The following is a 25,040-nucleotide window of genomic DNA, read 5'->3' on the forward strand; positions in this document are numbered from 1 at the left end:
CATCCTCATATTAATAAAGAAAATTTTCTTGAAGATATTTGACAAATTTTTCACCATTCCAAACCTTTAGCACGATGGTAGTCTGAATCCATGTTTGGAAAATTAAAATCTCTCTCTCTTCCCCCCTCCCCAATTACGACTTTATTATGCTTACATATAGCTGAGATCTTATGTATTTGTTTCTCAATTTCTTTCTTACTGTCAGGGAGTCAATAGTATAATCCCATCAAAGTGATCTTTCCTTTCTTTGGAATTTTTACCCCATTATTTTCCATGGACGGTTTTTCAGAACTATGTTCCCTAGTTATAGCAGTAATGTATTCCTTAAACAAAAATGCCACCCTCCCGTCCCCTTTTGCCTCCTTTTTCCTCCTTTTTCTATCCTTCCCATAGCATCTAAATCCCAGAACTTTAAGCTGCCAGCTTTGTCAGTGTCTCAGCCAAGTGTCCCTCTAATAGCTATGATGTCCCAATCCCATGTTCTTAAATGCCCTGAGTTCATCAGTCTTACCTTGCATTGAAATAAATGCAGTTTATTTCTTTAGAGTTACTACATGCTCTTTTTCTATTTTCATTGATGTGCTGTCTTCGTTCAAAACCTTCTCTTGAATCCTTCCATTTACACTGCTACTTAGAATTCCCCCACTCTGCTTCTCAATCAGTATAAAGTCTCTCTTAATGGGATAAGCAAATCTCCTTGCTAAGATATTGATCCCTTTCCTATTTAGCATTAGAATCCCTATAGTGTGGAAACAGGCCCTTTGGCCCAATAAGTCCACACCAACTCTCTGAAGAGTAAACCATCAGACCCATTCCCCTACCCTATATTTGCACCTAACCTACACATCCCTGAACACTATGGGCAATTTAGCATGGCCAATTCACCTAACCGGACCATCTTTGGATTGTGGGAGGAAACTGAGCACCCAGAGGAGACACAAGGAGAATGTACAAACTCCACACGGACAGTCGCCCAAGGCTGGAATCGAACAGGAATCCCTGGCGCTGTAAGGCAGCAGTGCTAACCACTGAGCCACCATGCCACCGCATTATGAAAAATCACATTTCAGTTAGACCCATCTTTTTTAAACAGGTCTTTTCTATCCCAAAAGACATTCCAATTGTCCAAAACCTGAACAACTGGATAAGCCACCAGCTCTTCAGCCATTGACTTATCTCCCTTTGTTCCTTCTCTCATTTGAGTTTGGCATTGGAACTAAACCAAAAGTGACTACTTTTAAGGTTTTTAGTATTTGATCATGTTCCTAACCTCTTAAATTCACTCTCTTGCTTTAATCTTTTCCCTAAAAATGTCATTCCAACTAATGTGTACAATAATTTCTGGCTTCTAAATCTTACCATTCACAATATGTTTGAAACTATGAGAGGGATCCTTAATCCTAGCACCAGGAAAGTAAACAAACTACTCTAAATTTAGAGTCACTGCCACAGAATCTCCTGTCTATGCCCCTGACACGAGAGTCTCTTATAACAATAATTCTATTAAATCTTGTTGGACGTGATTTCCTTGAATTCCCAGAGCAGCAATTACTAGTTTATATGCTGTTGCATTGTTTTGGAACTTTGGAAAAAATAAGTCAAAACAACAGCAGTTTAAAAGAGAGAAGAGCAGACAAAGGAAGCACATGGTGAGGACAGTGCAAGAGAGAGAGAGCCTGCACAGTTACCGCCTTTGCTGTTTGAATTTGTGTATCGCTGGATATCGGAGTCCATCTGGGAAAATTTAACAAAGAGTGAAATTCACAACTAATCTTGGAGGAAGTGTTGGGCAAAGTTCACAGCACAGAATCAGATAAGTTAATTGTTGTTTTAAGTCTGTCCAAGAGAAAGGCTGCAGTAGTGGGAACAGTGGATTCTTTCTTGATTGTTTTTGGAGCTAAGTCTCTTGATTAAACTTAAATTAATAGCTATGGCTTATATTTTAACCTGGGGCAGCATTTGTAGAGGAATAAGACAGTATTATTTTCTGGGTCTGTAGATTGTGAAGGAGCAAAAATGGCCTTTGCAGTGATATATACTTGTCAGATGTGGGAGTTTAAAGAGAGTTTAAGGGTTACTGCGGATTATATCTACATCAATGCTGTTGGATGCGAATATTATCAAATTGAGCGGATTGGTTGGAGAGACAGATGGAAGCGATGAGGAGTTTGCAACAGCTACAGTATGTGATGGATGGCTGTTATAGAAAGGGGGGAAAGTCTCAGATACAGTCACATAGATGGGTAAACTCCAGAAATGGTAAGAGAGGCAGCTAGAGCAGATGTCTTTTGTGGATATACCCATTTCAAACAGGTCTGCTGTTTTGGAAAATGTAGGGGGTGATGGGTTCTCAGGGGAACGTAGCACAAATAGTCAAGTTTCTAGTATTGAGACTGGCTGTAATGCAATGAGAGGTATGTCTGCTTCCAAGAGATCAATTGTGTCAGGAGATTCTGTAGTCAGAGGTACAGACAGATATTTCTGTGGACAGCAGAGAAAAAGCAGAATGGTGTGCAGTTCCCTGGTGCCAGGATCAAGGATGTCTCAGTAAGTGCAGAATGTTCTCACGGGGAGGGGCCAGCAGGAGGTAATTGTCCACATAGGAACCAACGATATTGGAAGGGAAAAGGTTGAGACTCTGAAGGGAGATTAGAGAGTTAGGCAGAAATTTAAAAAGGAGGTCCTCAAGGGTATTAATATCTAAATTACTCCCAGTGCTACGAGCTAATGAGAGCAGGAATAGGAGGATAGCGCAGATGAATGCATGGTTGAGGAGCTGGTGTATGGGAGAAGGATTCATATTTTTGGATCATTGGAATCTCTTTTGGGGTAGAAGTGACCTGTACAAGAAGGACGAATTGCACCTAAATTGGAAGGGGACTAATATACTGGCAGGAAAATTTGCTAGAACTGCATGGGAGGATTTAAACTAGTAAGGTGGTAGGGGCGGCCGGGGGGGTAGGGAGGGGCGGGGGGGGGGGGGGCAGGTGGGACCCAGGGAGATAGTGAGGAAAGAGATTGATCTGAGACGGGTACAGCTGAGAACAGAAGTGAGTCAAACAGTCAGGGCAGGCAGGGACAAGGTAGGAATAATAAATTAAACTGCATTCATTTTCAATGCAAGGGGCCTAACCGGGAAGGTAGGTGAATTCAGGGCATGGTTAGGAACATGGGACTGGGATATCATAGCAATTACGGAAACATGGCTCAGGGATAAGTAGGACTGGCAGCTGAATGTTCCAGGATACAAATGCTACAGGAAGGATAGAAAGGGAGGCAAAAGAGGAGGGGGAGTGGCATTTTTGATAAGGGATAGCATTCAGCTGTGCTGAGGGAGGATATTCCTGGAAATACATCCAGGAAAGTTATTTGGGTGGAACTGAGAAATAAGAAAGGGATGGTCACCTTATTGGGATTGTATTATAGATCCCCCAATAGTCAAAGGGAAATTGAGAAACAGACTTGTAAGGAGATCTCAGCTATCTGTAAAAATAATGGTGGGGGGTTTTAACTTTCCAAACATCGACTGGGACTGCCATAGTGTTAAAGGTTTAGATGGAGAGGAATTTCTTAAGTGTGTACAAGACAATTTTCTGATTCAGTATGTGGATGTACCTACTAGAGAAGGTGCAAAACTTGACCTACTCTTGGGAAATAAGGCAGGGCAGGTGACTGAGGTGTCAGTGAGGGAGCAGTTTGGGGCCAGCGACCATAATTCTATTTGTTTTAAAATAGTGATGGAAAAAGATGGACCAGATCTAAAAGTTGAACTTCTAAATTGGAGAAAGGCCAATTTTGACGGTATTAGGCAAGAACTTTCAAAAGCTGATTGGAGGCAAATGTTCGCAGGTAAAGGAATGGCTGGAAAATGGAAAGCCTTCAGAAATGAGATAACAAGAATCCAAAGAAAGTATATTCCTGTCAGGGTGAAAGGGAAGGCTGGTAGGTATAGGGAATGCTGGATGACTAAAGAAATTGAGGGTTTGGTTAAGAAAAAGAAGGAAGCATATGTCCGGTACAGACAGGATAGATCGAGTGAATCCTTAGAAGAGTATAAAGAAAGTAGGAGTATACTTAAGAGGGAAATCAAGAGGGCAAATGAGAGAGTTTTGGCAAATAGAATTAAGGAGAATCCAAAGGGTTTTTACAAATATATTAAGGACAAAAGGGCAACTAGGGAGAGAATAGGGCCCCTCAAAGATCAGCAAGGTGGCCTTTGTGTGGAGCCACAGAAAATGGGGGAGATACTAAATGAATATTTTGCATTAGTATTTACTGTGGTAAAGGATATGGAAGATATAGATTGTAGGGAAATAGATGGTGACATCTTGCAAAATGTCCAGATTACAGAGGAGGAAGTGCTGGATGCCTTGAAACGGTTAAAGGTGGATAAATCCCCAGGACCTGATCAGGTGTACCCGAGAACTCTGTGGGAAACTAGAGAAGTGATTACTGGGCCTCTTGCTGAGATATTTGTATCATCGACAGTCACAGGTGAGGTGCCGGAAGACTGGAGGTTGGCAAACATGGTGCCACTGTTTAAGAAGGGCAGTAAAGACAAGCCAGGGAACTATAGACCGGTGAGCCTGACCTTGGTGGTGGGCAAGTTGTTGGAGGGAATCCTGAGGGATAGGATGTACATGTATTTGGAAAGGCAAGGACTGATTCGGGATAGTCAACATGCTTTGTGCGTGGGAAATCATGTCTCACAAACTGGATTGAGTTTTTTGAAGAAGCAACAAAGAAGATTGATGAGGGCACAGCAGTTGATGTGATCTATATGGATTTCAGTAAGGCATTTGACAAGGTTCCCCAAGGGAGACTGATTAGCAAGGTTAGATCTCATGGAATACAGGGAGAACTAGCCATTTGGATACAGAACTGGCTCAAAGGAAGAAGACAGAGTGTGGTGGTGGTGGAGGGTTGTTTTTCAGACTGCAGGCCTGTGATCAGTGGAGTGCCACAAGGATCTGTGCTGAGCCCTCTACTTTCATTTACATAAATGATTTGGATGTGAGCATAAGAGGTACAGTTAGTAAGCTTGCAGATGACACCAAAATTGGAGGTGTAGTGGACAGCAAAGAGGGTTACCTCAGATTACAACAGGATCTGGACCAGATCGGCCAATGCGCTGAGAAGTGGCAGATGGAGTTTAATTCAGATAAATGTGAGGTGCTGCATTTTGGGAAAGCAAATCTGAGCAGGATTTATACACTGAATGGTAAGGTCTTCGGGAGTGTTGCTGAACAAAGAGACCTTGGAGTGCAGGTTCATAGCTCCTTGAAAGTGGAGTTGCAGGTAGATAGGATAGTGAAGATGGCGTTTGGTATGTTTTCCCTTATTGGTCAGAGTATTGAGTACAGGAGTTGGGAGGTCATGTTGCGGCTGTACAGGACATTGGTTAGGCCACTGTTGGAATATTGCGTGCAATTCTGGTCTCCTTCCTATCGGAAAGATGTTGTGAAACTTGAAAGGGTTCAGAAAAGATTTACAAGGATGTTGCCAGGGTTGGAGGATCTGAGCTACAGGGAGAGGCTGAACAGGCTGGGGCTGTTTTCCCTGGAGTGTTGGAGGCTGAGGGGTGACCTTATAGAGGTTTACAAAATTATGAGGGGCGTGGATAGGATAAATAGACAAAGTCTTTTCCCTGGGGCTGGGGAGTCCAGAACTAGAGGGCATAGGTTTAGGGTGAGAGGGGAAAGATATAAGAGAGACCAAAGGGGCAACTTTTTCATGCAGAAAATGGCAAGTGTATGGAATGAGTTGCCAGAGGATGTGGTGGAGACTGGTACAATTGCAACATTTAAGAGGCATTTGGATGAGTATATGAATAGGAAGGGATTCCTATTTGGAGGGATATGGGCCAGGCGCTGGCAGGTGGGACTAGATTGGGTTGGGATATCTGGTCGGCATGGACGGGTTGGACCGAAGGGTCTGTTTCCATGCTGTACATCTCTATGACTCTAGACTGCCTAACATAAGAATCGTTCTAAGTGTCCAATGACTGGCTCTTCCATTTTCCTTGGAGAGAGTATCCCCTTCAACAGTTCGAAAAACTGAATATCTATTTGATAGAGGAATAGCTAATGGAGACTTTTGAACCACCTTCATATCTTTCCTGACAGTCACTCATCTATTTGACTGATCCTGCTGGGTAATAACTTTTCTAAATTTACTAGCCATCTCAACCTGTACCTTCTATATGGCCTTAATAACATTAAGCCAAAAAAAAGTTTCAATAACACTTTGTATATAAAATAAACTACTTTTCATTACCTACAGAAAATAATGTTAAAATGAGAAAAATCAAACATATAAAACTTAAAGTCAACCGCTTGGCTGATTAACTGAATGAAAACAAATCCTCTTCGATAAATTCCTTGAAGAAAACAAAACTCTTCTCCAGAGCTGACCCATGTGTAGGACTCTCCGGAATGTAAACACGACTCCTTATTTTAAAAACAAACTTCAGTTTTTCAAAAGAAAATCCTTTGCAATGTTTAAAAAGAAACCTTTTTAAACACGTAGACATTTAAAAATTTTTGAATTATGAGTTAAAATTAACTCAGCCGTTCACTGTACAGCCTCAAAAGCTCGTTTTTTAAAAAGTCTGTTTTTTTTTAAAATGGCTTTGTTATTTTTAATGTTAATAGAACAAAATGGAAAGAAATATTTTATTAGTAAACTATGATTATAAAACTGTAAAAAAAAAAAAATTTTAAGCCTGCAATCCCAGGAGCAGCTGCAAGATCCATGTTGCTCACCTGCAGTTCACAGGTTCTAAATTACTGAATTTCTGTGTTCTTGTTGTATCTGTATGAGTTTTAACTTGGAATGCTCAAGTAATCAGTTTTTCTGTAGTGGTATACCTGTTCCTTTGTTCAGTCTGCCACTTTCCCACACTACTTTCTTGATGTTTTGTGGGTGCATTATGGCCAGGAATTGATCAATGTTTATGAAAATAATCAACCAAAAGTTGAAGTCATTGAAGCCACAGGGGAAAAAACAACTGCGTTGTAATATAATTAATTATTTGTTCCTCCTCCTCCTCCTCAGGTAGCCGCAGGGGAATGCAATGAAGATACTGAAGTATACAACATCACTTTGAGTACAGGTGATGAACTTACTCTAATGGGACAAGCTGAAATTCTTTATGCCAAAACATCAAAAGAAAAGTCCAGATTTAACAATATCTTTAAGAAAATTGGAAAATTGAACGCTATTGGCAGATTTGGAAGAGGAAAGATGCCTTGCCTTATTTGCATGAATCACCGGACCAATGAAAGCATTAGCCTTCCTTTCCAGTGTAAAGGCCGATTCAGCACACGTAGTCCCCTTGAGATACAAATGCAAGATGGTGAACACACTATTCGCACCATTGTTGAAAAGACCAGGCTCCCAGTAAATGTTACAGTGCCATCTGCACCTCCACGAAATCCTTATGATCTGCACCTCATTCGAGAGGGTCATCGCTATAAGTTTGTTAATATTCAAACCAAGACTGTTGTGGTGTGCTGTGTACTTCGCAACAACAAAATGATTCCCATGCACTTTCCACTTCATTTAGTTGTGCCAAAGTTTACCTTAGCTGAAGGTCTTCTTAAGGGAGCAATGTGGTATGAGAACGCAATACAACATTCATTCAATGTTTGTCAAGAGCAGTTCGATATTGAAGAGTATTCACGAGCTGTTCGGGATGTAAAAATTGACTGGAATGAAGATTGCAAAAGTCCAAAGAAGACGCGGTGTACTGGGCACAGTCACATGCCTAACTCTCTCAGCTATGCCCGTGAAGAATTGACACAGTCTTTCCATCGACTTTCCGTATGTGTTTATGGAAATAATTTGCATGGAAATAGTGAAGTAAATCTGCATGGTTGCAAAGATCCAAATAATGAGTGGACTCTCTTCTCTCATGAAACCGTCCTATCTCAAGATTCTGGAGACAGTGGGAGTGATTATTTGCTACCTGAAGTGACTGAAGAATCTGCTGGAGTCCAATCATGGTCAGAACTTCCCTATGAAGAGCTATGGTTAGATCAAGGAACTGGGAAACTGAGTGGACAAGATCTTTTCTGTTTGGGCGAGAGATTGAAATCTGATCAGAGGGGCTCTAGCCACTCTAAATGCCCAGCTTCTTCTGTCCTTTCTTCTCCAAGTCCTTTGTCTTCAATCAAACCATCGTCTGATACTTGTCTACCTCCACCTCCAGTGCCTCCAAAGTCTGAAGCTGTAAGTTCTGATTTTAGACTGACTGCACAATATTTAGCAAACTTAGTGCTGAACCAGTTTTGGAAAATGGTAACAGTGTTTGTGCTCTCAGGAATTCAAAACTAATAAATATTTAACTGTGATTCATTCTTTTACTACCATGAGTTGCAAAATATGGATTTTCCTGCAATGTTCCCAGACCTGATTTTCTGGTTCCACTCATTGATTTTATATAGAAGTACTTCATAGTATGTGGCTGGTGAATGAAGTGTTTCTAAAATCTAGCAGATATTAAATATCTTTTTTTCCTAAACTTGGAAATTAAGATTTAAGAATTTAGTATTCAGTTTAAAATTATTTTTCATTCACAGTTACATCACAGCATTGTTCCAGAATCAAGTCAAAGTGGAATAATCCCTGATCAGTATTTAGTCTTAGGGGGTCAGCTAGCTCAATTGGTTGGACGGCTGGTATTTGCGATGCAGAGTGATGCTAACAGCAAGGGTTCAATTCCTGCACTGGCTGAGGTTACCTTGAAGGACTCTCCTTCTCAACCTCTCTCTTCTCCCGTCACCTGAGGTACAGCAGCTTAATTTTCCAGGATACAAATGCTACACGAAGGACAGAAAGGGAGGCAAGACAGATGGGGAAGTGGTGTTTTTGATAAGGGATACCATTACAGCTGTATTGTGGGAGGATATTCCCAGAAATACATCCAGGGAAGTTATTTGGGTGGAACTGAGAAATAAGAAAGGGATGATCACCTAATTGGGATTGTATTATAGACCCACTAAGAGTCAAAGGGAAGTTGAGAAACAAATTTGTAAGGAGATCTCAGTTATCTGCGAAAATAATAGGGTGGTTATGGTAGGGGATTTTAACTTTCTAAACATAAACTGGCACTGCCACAGTGTTAAGGGTTTAGATGGAGAGGAATTTAAGTGTGTACAAGAAAACTTTCTGATTCAGTATGTGGATGTACCTACTAGAGAAGGTGCAAAACTTGACCTACTCTTGGGAAATAAGGCAGGGCAGGTAACAGAGGTGTCAGTGGGGGAGCACTTTGGGGCCAGTGACCATAATTCTATTTGTTTTAAAATAGTGATGGAAAAGAATAGATCAGACTTGAAAGTTGAAGTTCTAAATTGGAAAAAGGCCAATTTTGATAGTATTAGGCAAGAACTTTCAAAAGCTGATTGGGGGCAAATGTTTGCAAGTAAAGGGACGGCTGGAAAATGGGAAGCCTTCCGAAATGAGATAATGAGAATCCAGAGACGGTCTGTTCCTGTTAAGGTGAAAGGAAAGGCTGGGAGGGCATGCTGGGTGACTAAAGAAATTGAGGGTTTGGTTAAGGAAAAGAAGGAAGCAAATGTCAGGTGTAGACAGGATAGATCGAGTGAATCCTTAGAAGAGTATAAATATAGGAGTATACGTAAGTGGGAAATCAGGAGGGCAAAAAGGGGACATGAGATAGCTTTGGCAAATAGAATTAAGGAAAATCCAAAGGGTTTTTACAAATATATTTAGGACAAAAGGGTAACTAGGGAGAGAATAGGGCCCCTCAAAGATCAGCAAGATGGCTTTTATGTGGCGCTGCAGGAGATAGGGGGGATACTAACCAAGTATTTTGCATCAGTATTTACTGTGGAGAAGGACATGGCAGGTATAGAATGTAGGAAAATACATTCCAGAGGAGGAAGTGCTAGGTATATTGAAACACAAAAGTGGATAAATCCCCAGGACCTGATCAGGTGGGAAGCGAGAGAAGTGATTGCTGGACCTCTTACTGAAATATTTGTATCATTGATAGTCACGGTGAAATGCTGGAAGACTGGAGGTTGGCTAACGTGGTGTCACTGTTTTAAGAAAGGTGGTAAGGACAAGCCAGGGAACTATGGACCAGTGAACCTGACGTCAGTGGTGGACATGTTGTTGGAGGGAATCCTGAGGGACAGGATGTACATGTATTTGGAAACACAAGGACTGATTAGGGACTGTCGACATGGTTTTGTATGTGGGAAATCATGTCTCTCAAACTTGATTGAGTTTTTTGAAGAAGTAACAAAAGATTGATAAGGGCAGAGTAGAAGATGTGATCTATATGGACTTTAGTAAGGCATTCAATAAGGTTCCCCATGGGAGACTGGCTAGCAAGATTCGATCTCATGGAATACAGGGAGAACTAGCCATTTGGATACAGAACTGGCTCAAAGGTAGGAGACAGGATGGTGGGGGAGGGTTGTTTTTCAGTCTGAAGGCTGATCAGTGGAGTGCCACAAGGATCGGTGCTGGGTCCACTGCTTTTCGTCATTTATATAAATGATTTGGATGTGAGCATAAGAGTAAATTTGCAAATGACACCAAAATTGGAGGTGTAGTGGACAGCGAAGAAGGTTACCACAGATTACAGGGGGATCTTGATCAAATGGACCAATGTGCTGAGAAGTGGCAGATAAAGTTTAATTTAGATAAATGCGAGGTGCTGCATTTTGGGAAAGCAAATCTTAGCAGGACTTGCACACTAAATGGTAAGGTCCTAGAGGGTGTTGCTGAACAAAGAATCTTGCACATTCTCCCCGTGTCTGCGTGGGTTTCCTCCGGGTGCTCTGGTTTCCTCCCACAGTCCAAAAGTGTGTAGGTCAGGTGAGTTGGCCATGCTAAATTGCTCATAGCGATAGATACATTAGTCAGAGGGTAGTGGGTCTGGGTGGGTTACTCTTCCGCTGGTCAGTGTGGACTGGTTGGGCCGAAGGGCCTGTTTCCACACTGTAGGGAATCTAATCTGTAAGGAATCTAAAGAGACCTTGGAGTGCAGGTTCATAGCTCCTTAAAAATGGAGTCTCAGGTAGATAGGATATTGAAGAAGACGTTTGGTATGCTTTCTTTTATTGGTCAGAGTATTGAGTACAGGAGTTGAAAGGTCATGTTGCGGCTGTATAGGACATTGTTCGGCCACTGTTGGAATATTGTGTGCAATTCTGGTCTCCTTCCTATCGGAAAGATGTTGTGAAACTTGAAAGGGTTCAGAAAAGATTTACAAGGATGTTGCCAGGTTTGGAGGACTTGAGCTATAGTGAGAGAATAGGCTAGGACTACTTTCCTTGGAGTGGTGGAGGCTGAGGGGTGACCTCATAGGGTTTATAAAATCATGAGGGGCATGGATAGGATAAATAGGCAAGGTCTTTTCCCTGGGGTGGGGGAGTCCAGAACTAGAGGGCATAGGCTTAGGGTGAGAGGGGAAAGACATAAAAGAGACTTAAGGGGCAATTTTTTCACGTAGAGGGTGGTACATGTATGGAATGAGTTGCCAGAGGAAATGGTGGAGGCTATTACAATTGCAACATTTGAAAGGCATCTGGATGGGTATGTCAATATGAAGGGTTTGGAGGGATATGGGCCAGGTGCTGGCAGGTGGGACTAGATTGGGTTGGCATGGACGGGTTGGACCGAAGAGTCTGTTTCTGTGCTGTACATCTTTGACTCTTTAGTGGCCCTCCGGTTAAACCACCACCATTTGTTTATCTCTCTCATAAGATAAAACCCCATGGTCTGCTAAGACTATGGTGCCTTATCTTTACTGTGTCTTCTAACTTGAAACCATGAGGATGATGATATTTCTGCTTAGGAGGAAGTAATAGCCAAGTGCTTTTTACATTAACCACTTTGAGCATTGTTGTAACTTCCTGCTTGATTTTAATGTATAGCTGGTTTTATTCCTCCCTACCACAATGTTTAAATAACTTGCCAATTTCACTGTTCTGAATCACATGATCAATAGGGACTTGTTAGTGATTCAGGTACTTCAGATAAGTCACTACCCTCCTGAGACTGGGGAAGATGTCAGCTTAAAAAAAGTTTAATGTTTGAAATTACATAACAATAAACTTCTTGGAATGCCTGTTTTCTTGACAAGCAACTTAATATCCCCCAACTTTGTTTATTGTTGGTGTGGGAAAGAGGGTTAAATCACCTTATTCAATCTTGTTGTGTTTAAGCTATGTTTATCTGTATAACCTCTTATGCTTTTTAATAGATGCTAATGCTGTAATTTTTACTGCATTTCTGAATATGTTGCTTTGGCTGAATGTTTGTTTTTTGCTGCAATATTTAACTGATAGTTTATATGCTGCAAATCTGTTCGAAAATATGTCCTCAAATGATGTTGACAAAATACTCACTCAAAACTTAAGAAATTGCTCTCATTTTCAGTAGAAATACCCTTGGAACGTTCCTCCCTTATAGGGTTGAAGACATAAAGAATAAGAGTGGGAATTAGTAAGACTGCTTAACAGTCAAACGTTGTGACATTTCCACCATTATTGATGGTAAATTTATGACTTAAGAGCATTTGAAATTTGTGAAGAATGTGGCAAATTGTTACGCATCCTTCAAAAACCTGATCTCCTGATTCATCTATAGGTGATAGCTAGTTCTTGTAATGTTGCCTTGCCAGATAATGGAAGCCCCAGATTTAATCCTGACTTTCGGTGGAAATTGCTGCACACTTTTGTATGGTATGTGACATTTAGCTGTGATTCATGCTACTGGCAGTTGCCCATTGGCTCTTCTCATATGGTTTTGATTTTGGGAAGGGCAAAATTGTTTTCCATAGTTATGAAATAGGGTCATTAACCTACCACAGCTTGCTGTGCAGCACCAGACAGAGTAGTAATGTAACTGAGATAATTGGAGGGCTTTAATCATAGAGCTGGTATCCTAACGGAAAATTAGTAAAGAAATCTATTAAAATAAAGATATAGGTCTGAATCAATAAATTGGGAGCTGGAGATTGAGCAGTATTGATTCATTTCACAGCATAATTCCTATAATTCAGACCTGATGAGTCTTAATTGGATCGCTTATATCTTAGGGAAACACTTCAGCCAGAGCCAAAGGCTCTCAGTACCGTAGGATTGACATGCTCTTTGCAGAAATGTAGACAGGCTGCTTGACAGTAGGAATCAGTCTGAGGTGGGGGAGCATCTGGATGTGTGGCACACCCAGATGTCAGTCTAACACCTGCAGCACGTGCCAGCTGCTTCCATGGCAACCGTGTTACATATTTTCTCAACCGAACATACATGTTGGAAACTGCTTGATGTTAGTCCTTGGACAGACAATCCAGAGGGATTTGTCCAATGATGGCCTGGGAGTTGTCAACAGTCAGTCCAGTATGGCCATCAGAAACAGTTGTGGGAGTGGCGTAATGTCAGTCAGCCATATCTGGGTGAAGCTTATTGAAATTGGTCAGAGATCTGTAGGAATACAATCTTGGCTGTCCGCACCCATGAATACCAACTAGCCACGAAACGACACGGCCAGTTATCCTTAGTAACCACACACTCAGATGACAAGCAACATGAGTTCGATTGGGACAACACTACTATTATAGGGACAAGCCAAACAGAGAACAGCCAGGGAATTCCTAGAGGCATGGCACTCATCCACAGATTCAATCAATAAGCACATTGGCCTGGACCCAATATACCGGCCACTGCAACGGACAGCTGGAACTGACAACCGGAAGCGGCAGATACAAATCACTATAAATGCCGGAGGAAACATCACAGAAGCACTTCAGGAGGCTCCCAAACACTGAGGATGTCACCTAGACAGGAGACGAAGCATCTGCAACACACACTCCCAGCTCGGCGTACAGAACCACAACACTTTTTCCCTGCCAAAGTTGTGAGCCATCCATTTGAATTGCCACTTCTTTCTGCTCACCCCCTCCCCACCCTCCCATCTGATCATAAAGAAAAACGTTCCTTCAGGATTTCCATGCTTTTGAACTGATCTTCAGCATTTTCTCGTTACTCTTCCACTTACCGTTAGATCTGCAGAGTTGATTGCTGGGATTATTCATTCTCACTAAACTGTTGATAACTGCTGACTTTGTAAATGTTTCCTTTTTTTCAGTTACTACAGCAGATGGCTTTTTCCTACCATTGCCATTCCTCTCAAAATCTTAATTTAATCCTTTAATCTTTGCACTCCACGTCCAAGCTCCTCTTATTTAATGCCACTGGAACTGAATACATGTTCTTCATTCCAAAAACTTCCTTTCTGAATTTCGACTCTACCATAATTGAACTGATCTTAGATATTATTTGACTGCGATGCATTATCCCTTTTTTTTCTGCAACCTTCTACAATACCGCTATTCTGATGTTGATATGATACTTTTACAACCTTCCACCTTCTCGCAATAGCTTCACTGTGTCATGTGAAGCACACTCACTTTTGAGTCACAATGGTTCTGGGTTCAAATTCCAGGCTAGGAATTTTAGTGAAGGAATCTGACAAATAAGGCAGATGAATTGACGACAAAATTAAAACATGGAGGTATGATGTCATTGCAGTCACTATGATTGCGAGAGGGGCAGGATTGGGATACAGGATCTTTGGGCGAACAGGGAAGAAGTTTTTTAAAATATAAAATAGATGTTGCAGTATTGATCAGTGAATTAATTACAGCAATAACAAGGAATTCCATCTTAGAAGGCTTCTTAAATGAAGTCATAAGGGTAGAACTCGAACCAAAAAGAAGCGATCGAATTGTTGGGAGTGTCATATCATACCCTTAACAGTCTGAGAGAAATAGAAGAACAGAGATGTAGGCAAATTTTGGATGTGTGCAATAGTAACAGGATAGTGATTGGGCAAGTTGAAATCCCCTATGTTAACTGGCATTACAATGCAAAAGATTTAGAGCCAGCAGAATTCTTAAAATGCATCCAAGTGAGTTTTTGTAAGCCAATGCGTAGAAGGCCCCATGAGAAAGTGGATAGTCCTGGAAGTAATTTGTAGATGATGAAGCCAGACAAGTGGTTGGAATGTCAGTGGGAGGAGTTTTGCAGATAGCAGTCATAACACCTTTCGATTCGATATTGTTATGGAAAAGGCAAAAGAGGGGCCTGAAATCAAAGTTATAAATTGGGAGAGGACCAATTTTAGTATGATCAGGTATGATTTGCCATATAGACTGGGAGCAGATAATTTAAGGTAAATCTGTACAGAGCAGTGAGATGCATTCAAGAAGATAAAGGGATGGGGCCAACAAATCCAGTGAGCCATGGATATCATAGGATATACAGGATTGGATAAAGAGAATAAGGGAGGCCAAGGGCTCAAAACAATGGAAGCCCTTGTACAGCATATGCTAAAGAAAACTTTAAAAAGAAATGAGGAAGCAAAAAGGAGGTATGAAAAAATATTGGCAGCTAAGATAAAAGAAAATCTTAAGATATTTTACAAGTACATTACGAAAAACACAGTAGGGCCCATTAAGGACCACAGTAGTAATTTGTGCGTGGAGCTGGAGGATGCAGGTAGGGGTTTAAATTAATATTGTGTGTTGATGCTCACTACTGAGAAGGAGGAAATGAATCATAGAATCCCTACAGTGTGGAAGCAGCCATTCAGCCCATTGAGTACACACTGACCCTCCACAGAGCACCCCACCTAGACCCACCTCCCAAACCTATCTCTGTAACCCTGCATATCACTGGACACTATGGGTAATTTGCCATGGCCAGTCTACCTAACTTGCACATCTTTAGACTATGGGAGGAAACCAGAGCACCTGGAGAAAACCTGTGCAGACATGGGAGAACATGTAAGCTCCACACAGTCACCTGAGAGTTATTTTCTTTGATCAAAGGAGACAGAGGGGGGGATGTGATTAGGATGAGATGTACAAAATTATGAGAGGCATAGACAGAAAGGTTGGGGGCAAGAGGTTCAGAGGGGATGTGAAGAAAACATATTTCACTTAGAGTGGTGAGAATCTGGAACTCACTGGCTGTGAGGGTTGTAGAGACACACACCCTCATAACATTTAAGTATTTAGATGTGTGCTTGTGATGTCAAGGCATTCAAGACTATGGATCAAATGCTAGAAAGTGGGATTATAGTGTTTTTGACTGGCACAGATTTGATAGGCCCCACAGGGCCTTTTTTTGTGCTGTAGAATTCTGTGCCGATGATGAAGTTATCGCATTGAGTGCAGCTGATGGTCCTAAATTGGTCATCAGTGTAATTTTCCACACATTCAGGAACATCTAGCAAAAGCTGTCCAGTTGTGAAATTGCATCTAATGTGGAGATATTTTCTAATCAGTATGCTCAAAGATGTTATTACAAACTTTACAACTCTACCTTACAAAGTTGTTTCTGTGTTTAAGCTCAGCAGATCGGAGAGATATTAAATGAATATTTTGTCTGTTTTTAATATGGAGAAAGAAATAGAGACCAGGGAACTTAAATGTTTATTTCTATGTTTTGAAAACAATTCACATTACAGAAGAGAAAGTGCTGGAGAAAACATAAAAGTGGATAAATCTCTGAGACCTGGTTTGAATATACCCCAACACTTTGTGGGAAGTTGAGGAGGAAATTGTGGGATCCTTTGCAGAAATACTTTTATCATCTATCAATACGGGTGAGGTGCCAAATGACTGGAGAATGGCTAGTGTGTTTTTCTTCAAGAAGGGATGTAAGAGGAAGCCTGTGAACTATAGACCTGTGAGCCTGACTTCAGTGGTGGGTAAGTTGTTGAAAGTGATTCCAAAATATGCAATTTATATGCATTTGGAGAGGCAAGGAATGATCAGAAATAGTCAGCATGCTTTTGTGCAAGGGAAATAATGTCTCTCAAACTTGACTGAATTTTTTTTTTAAGCAAGCAAGAAGATTGAAACTGGAGTGGTAGGCATTGTTTATTTAGACTTTAGTAAAGCCTTTGACAAAGTTCCACATTGGAGTCTAACTAGTAAAGTTAGAACACAGGAGATTCAGGATGAGCTTGCCAATTGGATGCAAAATTGGTTTAACAACATGTGTGAGATGATGGAGGGTTTTTTTTTTCGGTTTGGAGCCCTGTGACCAGTATTCCATAGGGATCAGTGCTGGCTCCACTTTTGTTTTGTCATTTATGTAAATATTTAGATGAGTACACAGAAATCATGGTTAGTAAATTTGCGCATGACACCAAGATTAGTGGTATAGTGGACAATGAAGAATATTATCCAAGATTGCAATGAGATTTGTTCAGTTGGATCAATGGGCTAGAGTGGCAGATAGAATTTAATTTGGGCAAATGTAGATGATAGTATTTTCGTAAAGCAAAGGTAAGACTGAGGTAATTAAAAGTAGGGCCTTGGTAATGTTGTAGAACATATACCTCAGGGTTCAGGTATATAATTATTAGAAACTTGCATCACATAGGTAGGATGGTTAAGAAGGTGTTTAGCATACTCGCCTTCATTTGCTCAGACATAGAACAGTACAGTACTGGAACAGGCTCTTCGGCCCTCCAAGCCTACACCGACATATTTTGCCTTCCATATTAAAACTGCCTTCGTTTACAGGATCTGTATCCTTCTATTCCCTTTTTATTCATGTATTCATCCAGGTATATCTTGAATGCTGCTATTGTGTCTGTTTCCACCACCATCTCCAGCAGTATGTTCCACTTTAAGAAAAATGAGCATCTCACATCTCGCTTAAAGCATCACAATCCCCAGCACCTTGAACCAGTGTCCCCGAGTAATTGACCCCTACATCTTGGGGGGAAAATAAGTCTTCTACTTTCCACTCTCTCCATGCCATTCACAATCTTATAAACTTCTATCAGGTTGCCCCTCAACCTCTAGTGAAAAGAAACCCACTCACTCTATCCAAATTTTCTTCATAGCTAAAATCCCCCATACCAGGCAACATCCTGGTAAATCTTTTCTGTACCCTCTCCAAAACATCCACATCCTTCTGGTGGTGTGGTGACCCGAACTGTATGCAATATTCCAAGTGTGGCCTAACTAAAGTTCTGTAAAACTGCAACATTATCTGCCTGTCCTTATACTCAATACCCCTTCCAATGAAGGAAAGCATGCTATAGGCCTTTTTTCCTATCTTACCTAACTGCGTAGCCACCTCTAGTGACCTGTGGACCTGCACACCCAGATCCCTCTGCATATCAATAGTCCTAAGGGTTTTCTGCCATTCCCTGTATAATTTCCACCTATACTTGATCATACAAAATACATCACCTCACATTTGTCAGGATTAAACTCCATCTGCCATTTTCTACCCATGTCTCTATCCTGCTGTATCTGACAATCCTCCTCGCTGTCCGCAACTCCACCAATCTTTGTATCATCCGCAAAGTTAATAATTAAGACTGGCTACATTTTCCTTCAAATCATTTATGTAGACCACGAATAGCAGAGATCCCAACATTGATCCCAGTGGAACACCACTGGTCACAGCTCTCCATTCCAGAAAGCATGCTTCCACCACTACCCTCTGTCTCCTATGACCTAAGCCAGTTCTGTATCCATTTTACCAGCTCACTCCTGATACCATGTGACTTCACCGTTTGCACCAGACATTTCACGATAGGATTTCGGACGTTATGTTAAGTATTTGTAGGACATTGGTGAGGCCTTCTGTGGAGTACTGTATCCAGTTTTGGTTTCCCTGTTACAGGAAGGATATTATTAAGCTGGAGCGAGGCCATAAAAGGTTTAAAGATGTTGTCTGGAATGGAAGGTTTGAGTTATTAGGAGAGGCTGGATACACTAGGACATTTTTCACTGGAGCATAGGAAATTGAGAGGTGGCCTTATAGAAGTTTATAAAATCCTGAAGTGTATAAATAAGGTGAATGAGGGGATTTCAAGACTGGGGGCATGTATTTTAGATGAGAGCAGAAAGATGTCAAAAAGGCATGAGGTGCAATTTGTTTATTACACTGGTTCATGTATGGAATGAATTTCCAGAGGAAGTGGTGGATGTGGGTATTGTACGTGAATAAGAAATGTTTAAGGGGATATGGGCCAAGCGCATGTTGGGAGTACCAGTTCAGCTTGGGATTATGGTCGGCATGGACTGGTTGGACTAAAGGGTCTGTTTCTATGCTGTATCACTCTATGACCTCTGGAGCAGATAGGAATTGAACCTAAGTCTCTTGGCTTAGGGACACTACCATTGCAGAGATATTGTTGTGAGCTTTGCAAACCCTTGCCCCCACCCCAGCCCAGTCACTCCCCATTTGATCCCCTCACCTGGCACTTACCCTCTTGGATTCTAGCAGACTGATTTGTGAGATTTATATTTTCAGAAAACCTGTAACCTGGTCCTACAGTGGCTCCTATGGACTCTTCCTCTCTCAAAACTAGTTTTCTTGGTAGTGTGAATCACTGTGGCCTCCCTACCCAGTTAGAAGTGCTGATTATGTTCCTATAGACCACAGCTTCATTCCATTTTGGAATCAAGGGTGGGGTGGTGGTGTAGTGATAATTTTATTGGACCAGTAAACCAGAACCCCAGTTTGCACCCATGATTTAATTCATGGAAAATAGTTGCATTTCTTAATTTAAAGTTATTTTCTTTTCCTGCTGAGTTTGCACATGCATTTTACTTCCAGGTGAGTCACTTCATCCCTGTTCATGCCACTGAAATGAAAATATGTCAGTTGATTTTCATCTGGCTGGGTGTGGAAAGGAGTAAAACACTACTTTATTTGTTCTGACTTGTGGCTAAGTTTGGGTACTTAGTTTTTGCATTGCAGTTTTGTGTATTATCTCATCACAGCGGCAGTGTAGCAGCGCAGCATGCGGGCTCCTCCCTCGGGGCTTGTCCGCTGTGTTCGCTTTTACATTTTTTCTTTCTCTTCTTTTTTTCTTTTCTTAGTTCAATCTACTTAACTTATGTGAGGTGTGAGCTGTGCAGCATTGGGAGGGTGAGCCCAATGTGGCGGCACGAGAGGTTACCACCATCATTCCAATTAGCAATGAGAGCAACAACGTGCAGCCTGAGGTGCTTGGCAAAAAGAGGGTGCTTTATTTTTCTGCCTTGTACCAAGATTCTGTACCTTTGTAACTAAGGTGGCAACTTGTAAACTTTTCACTGTATTCATAAGTACGTGATAATAAACCTAATTCAACATTAAATTCAATTCTTAATGTTCCATTTTATTAAAAAATTGTGATGATTTTTGGTTTAGTCAGCTGCACTAACTTTAAGCAGAAATTTGAGTACTGACCATGTTAACTTGATACACTATTACAACTTACAAATTGATTTATGAATATCTGACGTTCAATATAAATTGCATCTGTTATCTCTGCTGCAATGGTGGCAATTCTGCTGCTAATATCTTAAGTTCTGAAAGTTTTTATTTTGTAAATTTCTTAGCATTTATTTGTATTGTCTTACTTCCATTGCTAGGTAAAAGAAGAATGCAGACTTCTGAACGCTCCACCAATTCCACCACGGAATTCCAAGCCATCTTCTCAGAGTCCATCAATTCCACCTCGGCAAATACGCCAACAGACACGCTCTCCGAGCCCTACGCTATCTTACTATTCTTCTGGATTGCATAACATGTAAGAAATCACCAAGTGTTTTATATAATGTGGCAGCCTGATCTGACTTCAGCTTTGAGTGTTGGATTAAGAACAACTGGAAAAATGTACCGCTTTGTTTAACTTACTGTGATTGTGGATCATGTAATGAGTTATGGCAAGCTCCCTGTTGATGATTGTCCTGTTTGAAAGCTTTAAACTTAGGTATGAAAAATAAATTTGGACCCTTATCTTTTGGTTCTGCAAACTTAACCATTTTCTGGCTCTCTTTTGTTAGTGAAAATAGGTACTGTTTAGCATAACGTGCTACTGTGAAATATTTGTAGATTTGTTTCTATAGGAAGACAGTGCACATTCTCCTTTTGATTCTCTTATTATGCATAATGCAAATGTATCATCAAGTTGCACATGGTGGCCATTTTGAAATGCAGTGAAATATGTTATCCAAAAACAGAATTTTAAAACAGTAATTGAAAAGCTATTGTTGCCTCCTCTATCAGGTCATTCTCATTTTTACCTAAGCAGGAGTTAATATAATACTGTACTCTTCAAAGTTGACATTTTAAGTTTTTTTTTCTTTTCCCTCGGAGGTTTTTACATACTCAGTGGTTGTGTGGGAACCATTCCTAGGTCAGTTTGCTTTTTATCCTAATGAGTTTCTCCCTATTTTCCTTCACTTGTGAGCACCTCCCAGGTTTGCAGTGGGGTTGAAAATTTAATGTTTGGGACATTATTTCCCCAATGCTACATCTTCTGAGCATTAGCACTGCCAAACTGCAAGCCAACCAAATGTTAGTATCTGAGAGCCCATTTGGAAGTAAGTTACAAATGGTTATTAATGCTTCTTTTCAGTTTATATTTTTAAGTATGCCATTACAGGTACGTCCCATTAAAAATATCAGTTGCAATTCTAATGGAAATAAACATTTCTATACAAATATCTACTAATAATAAGTCTATTACATTTTTGAGTTTTTATTTTGAATACTTTGGAGGTTTACAACTTGTTCGACTGTTCTCAAGTGAGTCCCAATTTCAGTGCTCCAGGTATTCCTTTGCCTTGTTTCAGTATGTATATTAGTTTACAGCAGTTAATCACAGTTGACGCATAGGAGCACCCACTTCCAAAGTTCCCAGGCAAATAAATAGTCCTCTTTGTTTCAAATGCCAGTTTATCAAGTGCCCTCACAAGAGCTTTTTTTGTTGGAAGGCAGAGGAATAATGCTATACTAGACTGTGACTTATTTTATTGCTTTATACATTTGTTTGGTAGGTAAAGCCCAAGTGATTAGTTGATGTATACTAGATTTTATCATAGCATTTATGCTTAACTATCTCTAAGAATTTGAACTGGCCTAGTCATACAAATGCTGTCACTATAAGACCAGGTCAAATGTTAGGAGTCTTGTAGTGAGTAACTCATCTCCTGACTCTGCAAAGCCTGTCCATCATCTACAAGCACATGTCAAGAATGTGATGGAATACTCCCCACTTGCCTGGATGGGTGCAGTTGAAAATGTGTTGCTGGTTAAAGCACAGCAGGTTAGGCAGCATCCAACGAATAGGAAATTCGACGTTTCGGGCATAAGCCCTTCATCAGGAATGAGGAGAGTGTGCCAAGCAGGCTAAGATAAAAGGTAGGGAGGAGGGACTTGGGGGAGGGGCGATGGAGATGTGATAGTGGAAGGAAGTCAAGGTGAGGGTGATAGGCCGGAGTGGGGTGGGGGCGGAGAGGTCAGGAAGAAGATTGCAGGTTAGGAGGGCGGAGCTGAGTTGAGGGAACCGACTGAGACAAGGTGGGGGGAGGGGAAATGAGGAAACTGGAGAAATCTGAGTTCATCCCTTGTGGTTGGAGGGTTCCCAGGCGGAAGATAAGGCGCTCCTCCTCCAGCCGTCGTGTTGTTATGTTTTGCCGGTGGAGGAGTCCAAGGACCTGCATGTCCTCGGTGGAGTGGGAGGGAGAGTTAAAGTGTTGAGCTACGGGGTGGTTGGTCCGGGCGTCCCTGAGGTGTTCTCTGAAGCGTTCCGCAAGTAAGCGGCCTGTCTCCCCAATATAGAGGAGGCCACATCGGGTGCAGCGGATGCAATAGATGATGCGTGTGGAGGTACAGGTGAACTTGTGGCAGATATGGAAGGATCCCTTGGGGCCTTGGAGGGAAGTGAGGGAGGAGGTGTGGGTGCAAGTTTTACATTTCCTGCGGTTGCAGGGGAAGGTGCCGGGAGTGGAGGTTGGGTTGGTGGGGGGTGTGGACCTGACGTGGGCGTCACGAAGGGAGTGGTCTTTGTGGAACGCTGATAGGGGAGGGGAGGGAAATATATCCCTGGTGGTGGGATCCGTTTGGAGGTGGCGGAAATGACGGTGGATGATACGTTGTATACGGAGGTTGGTGGGGTGGTAGGTGAGAACCAGTGGGGTTCTGTCTTGGTGGCGGTTGGAGGAGCGGGGCTCAAGAGCAGAGGAGCGGGAAGTGGAGGAGATGCGGTGGAGGGCATCGTCGATCACGTTTGGGGGGAATCTGCGGTCCTTGAAGAAGGAGGCCATCTGGGCTGTGCGGTGTTGGAACTGGTCCTCCTGGGAGCAGATGCGGCGGAGACGAAGGAATTGGGAATATGGGATGGAGTTCTTACAGGGGGCAGGGTGGGAGGAGGTGTAGTCCAGATAGCTGTGGGAGTCAGTCGGCTTATAGTAGATGTCTGTTGAGTCGGTCGCCTGAGATAGAAATGGAAAGGTCTAGGAAGGGGAGGGAGGAGTCTGAGACAGTCCAGGTGAATTTAAGGTCGGGATGGAAGGTGTTAGTAAAGTTGATGAACTGTTCAACCTCCTCGTGGGAGCACGAGGCAGCGCCGATACAGTCATCGATGTAGCGGAGGAAAAGGTGGGGGGTGGTGCCAGTGTAGTTGCGGAAGATGGACTGTTCCACATATCCTACGACGAGACAGGCATAGCTGGGGCCCATGCGGGTGCCCATGGCAACTCCTTTAGTTTGGAGGAAGTGGGAGGATTGAAAAGAGAAGTTATTCAGGGTGAGGACCAGTTCAGTCAGTCGAAGGAGGGTGTCAGTGGAAGGGTACTGGTTGGTGTGGCGGGAAAGGAAGAAGCGGAGGACTTTGAGTCCTTCGTGATGGGGGATGGAGGTGTACAGGGACTGGATGTCCATCGTGAAAATAAGGCGTTGGAGACCGGGGAAGCGAAAATCCTGGGGGAGGTGGAGGGCGTGGGTGGTGTCCCAAACGTAAGTGGGGAGTTCTTGGACTAAAGGGAACAAAACCGTGTCAAGGTATGTGGAGATGAGTTCGATGGGGCAGGAGCAGGCTGAGACAATGGGTCGGCCAGGGCATTCAGGTTTGTGGATTTTGGGCAGGAGGTAGAAACGGGCGGTGCGGGGTTGTGGGACTATGAGGTTGGAGGCGGTGGATGGGAGATCCCCTGAGGTGATGAGGTTATGGATGGTCTGGGAGATGATGGTTTGGTGGTGGGAGGTGGGGTCGTGTTCGAGGTCTGGGAGATGATGGTTTGGTGGTGCAGCTCCAGCAACACTCATGAGGCCTGACATTATCCAAGACAAAGCAAAAACCCATTTGATTGCCACCATATTCATTCTTTCCACTGCAGCACCATATACCATCTACACGATGCACTACATAAATTTACCAAAGCTTCTCTAACATCTTCTAAACACAAAAGCTCAACCATCGAGGAGGATAAGCGCAGTTGACGCATAGGAACGCTCAGTTCCAAAGTTCCCTCCAAGCCACTCACCATCCTGACTTGGAAATATGTCACTGGCCTTTCAGCATTGCTGCTTCCAAATCCTGGAACTCCCTTCCTAATGGTATTTTGGGTGTACCTATACAAAATGGACTGCAGCAGTTCAAGAAAATTGCCCACCACCCCTTTTGGAATGCAACTATGGATAGACAATATACATTGGTCTGTTCTGCAGTGCCCAAATCCAATGAATTTATTTTTAATAAGTTGAGGATGGCACATTTGCCACGGTATACTAGACCATTACAGTATTTTACTTACTGAAGTGAAACAAAGAACTACAGATGTTGGAGCTCTGACACAAAAATGGAAATTGCTGGAGAAACCCAGCATGTCTGACAGCATCTGTGGAGACGTGAAGAAGGATCATCAGACTCAAAAGGTTAAATCTGTTTTCTGTCTACAGATGCCAGACCTGCTGAGTTTCACCAGCAATTTCTATTGTTACAGTATTCTACCTATTCTTCTCACTACTTGTAAAATCTGCTGAGTCAGACTATCTTCTAATTTAAAATAGACAGGTCCAGAAATACTTCTCCAAAAATGACGGGTGAATTAAATGTTAATAACAAGTTTCAAATGTTTTTTTTAAGAAAAGGAATAATATCTTCTGTCTCAGTTAGTTCATCTTACCAATGTTTCCAGGCTCTAACATTGTCATTCTCACAACTTTTCTCGTGCTTGATCAGTTTAA

General features: G+C 42.0%; 1 protein-coding gene across 3 annotated transcripts in view; it reads left to right on the forward strand.

Annotated features, from left to right (window-relative positions):
- The window catches only part of garem (GRB2 associated, regulator of MAPK1), a 149,152-nt gene that overhangs the window by 96,442 nt on the left and 27,670 nt on the right, over positions 1-25,040 (forward strand). For all 3 annotated transcript variants that reach the window (XR_009644458.1, XM_060823548.1, XM_060823549.1), the window contains 2 exons: positions 7,057-8,232; positions 20,441-20,598. Coding sequence is in view for 2 of the 3 variants with exons in the window: in XM_060823548.1 (XP_060679531.1) it covers positions 7,057-8,232; positions 20,441-20,598 (1,334 nt within the window). In the remaining variant the exon portion in view is untranslated. The remainder of the gene's footprint in view (positions 1-7,056; positions 8,233-20,440; positions 20,599-25,040) is intronic.

This window comes from Hemiscyllium ocellatum, chromosome 4 (assembly GCF_020745735.1).
Source record: "Hemiscyllium ocellatum isolate sHemOce1 chromosome 4, sHemOce1.pat.X.cur, whole genome shotgun sequence".
Classification (NCBI taxonomy): domain Eukaryota; kingdom Metazoa; phylum Chordata; class Chondrichthyes; order Orectolobiformes; family Hemiscylliidae; genus Hemiscyllium; species Hemiscyllium ocellatum.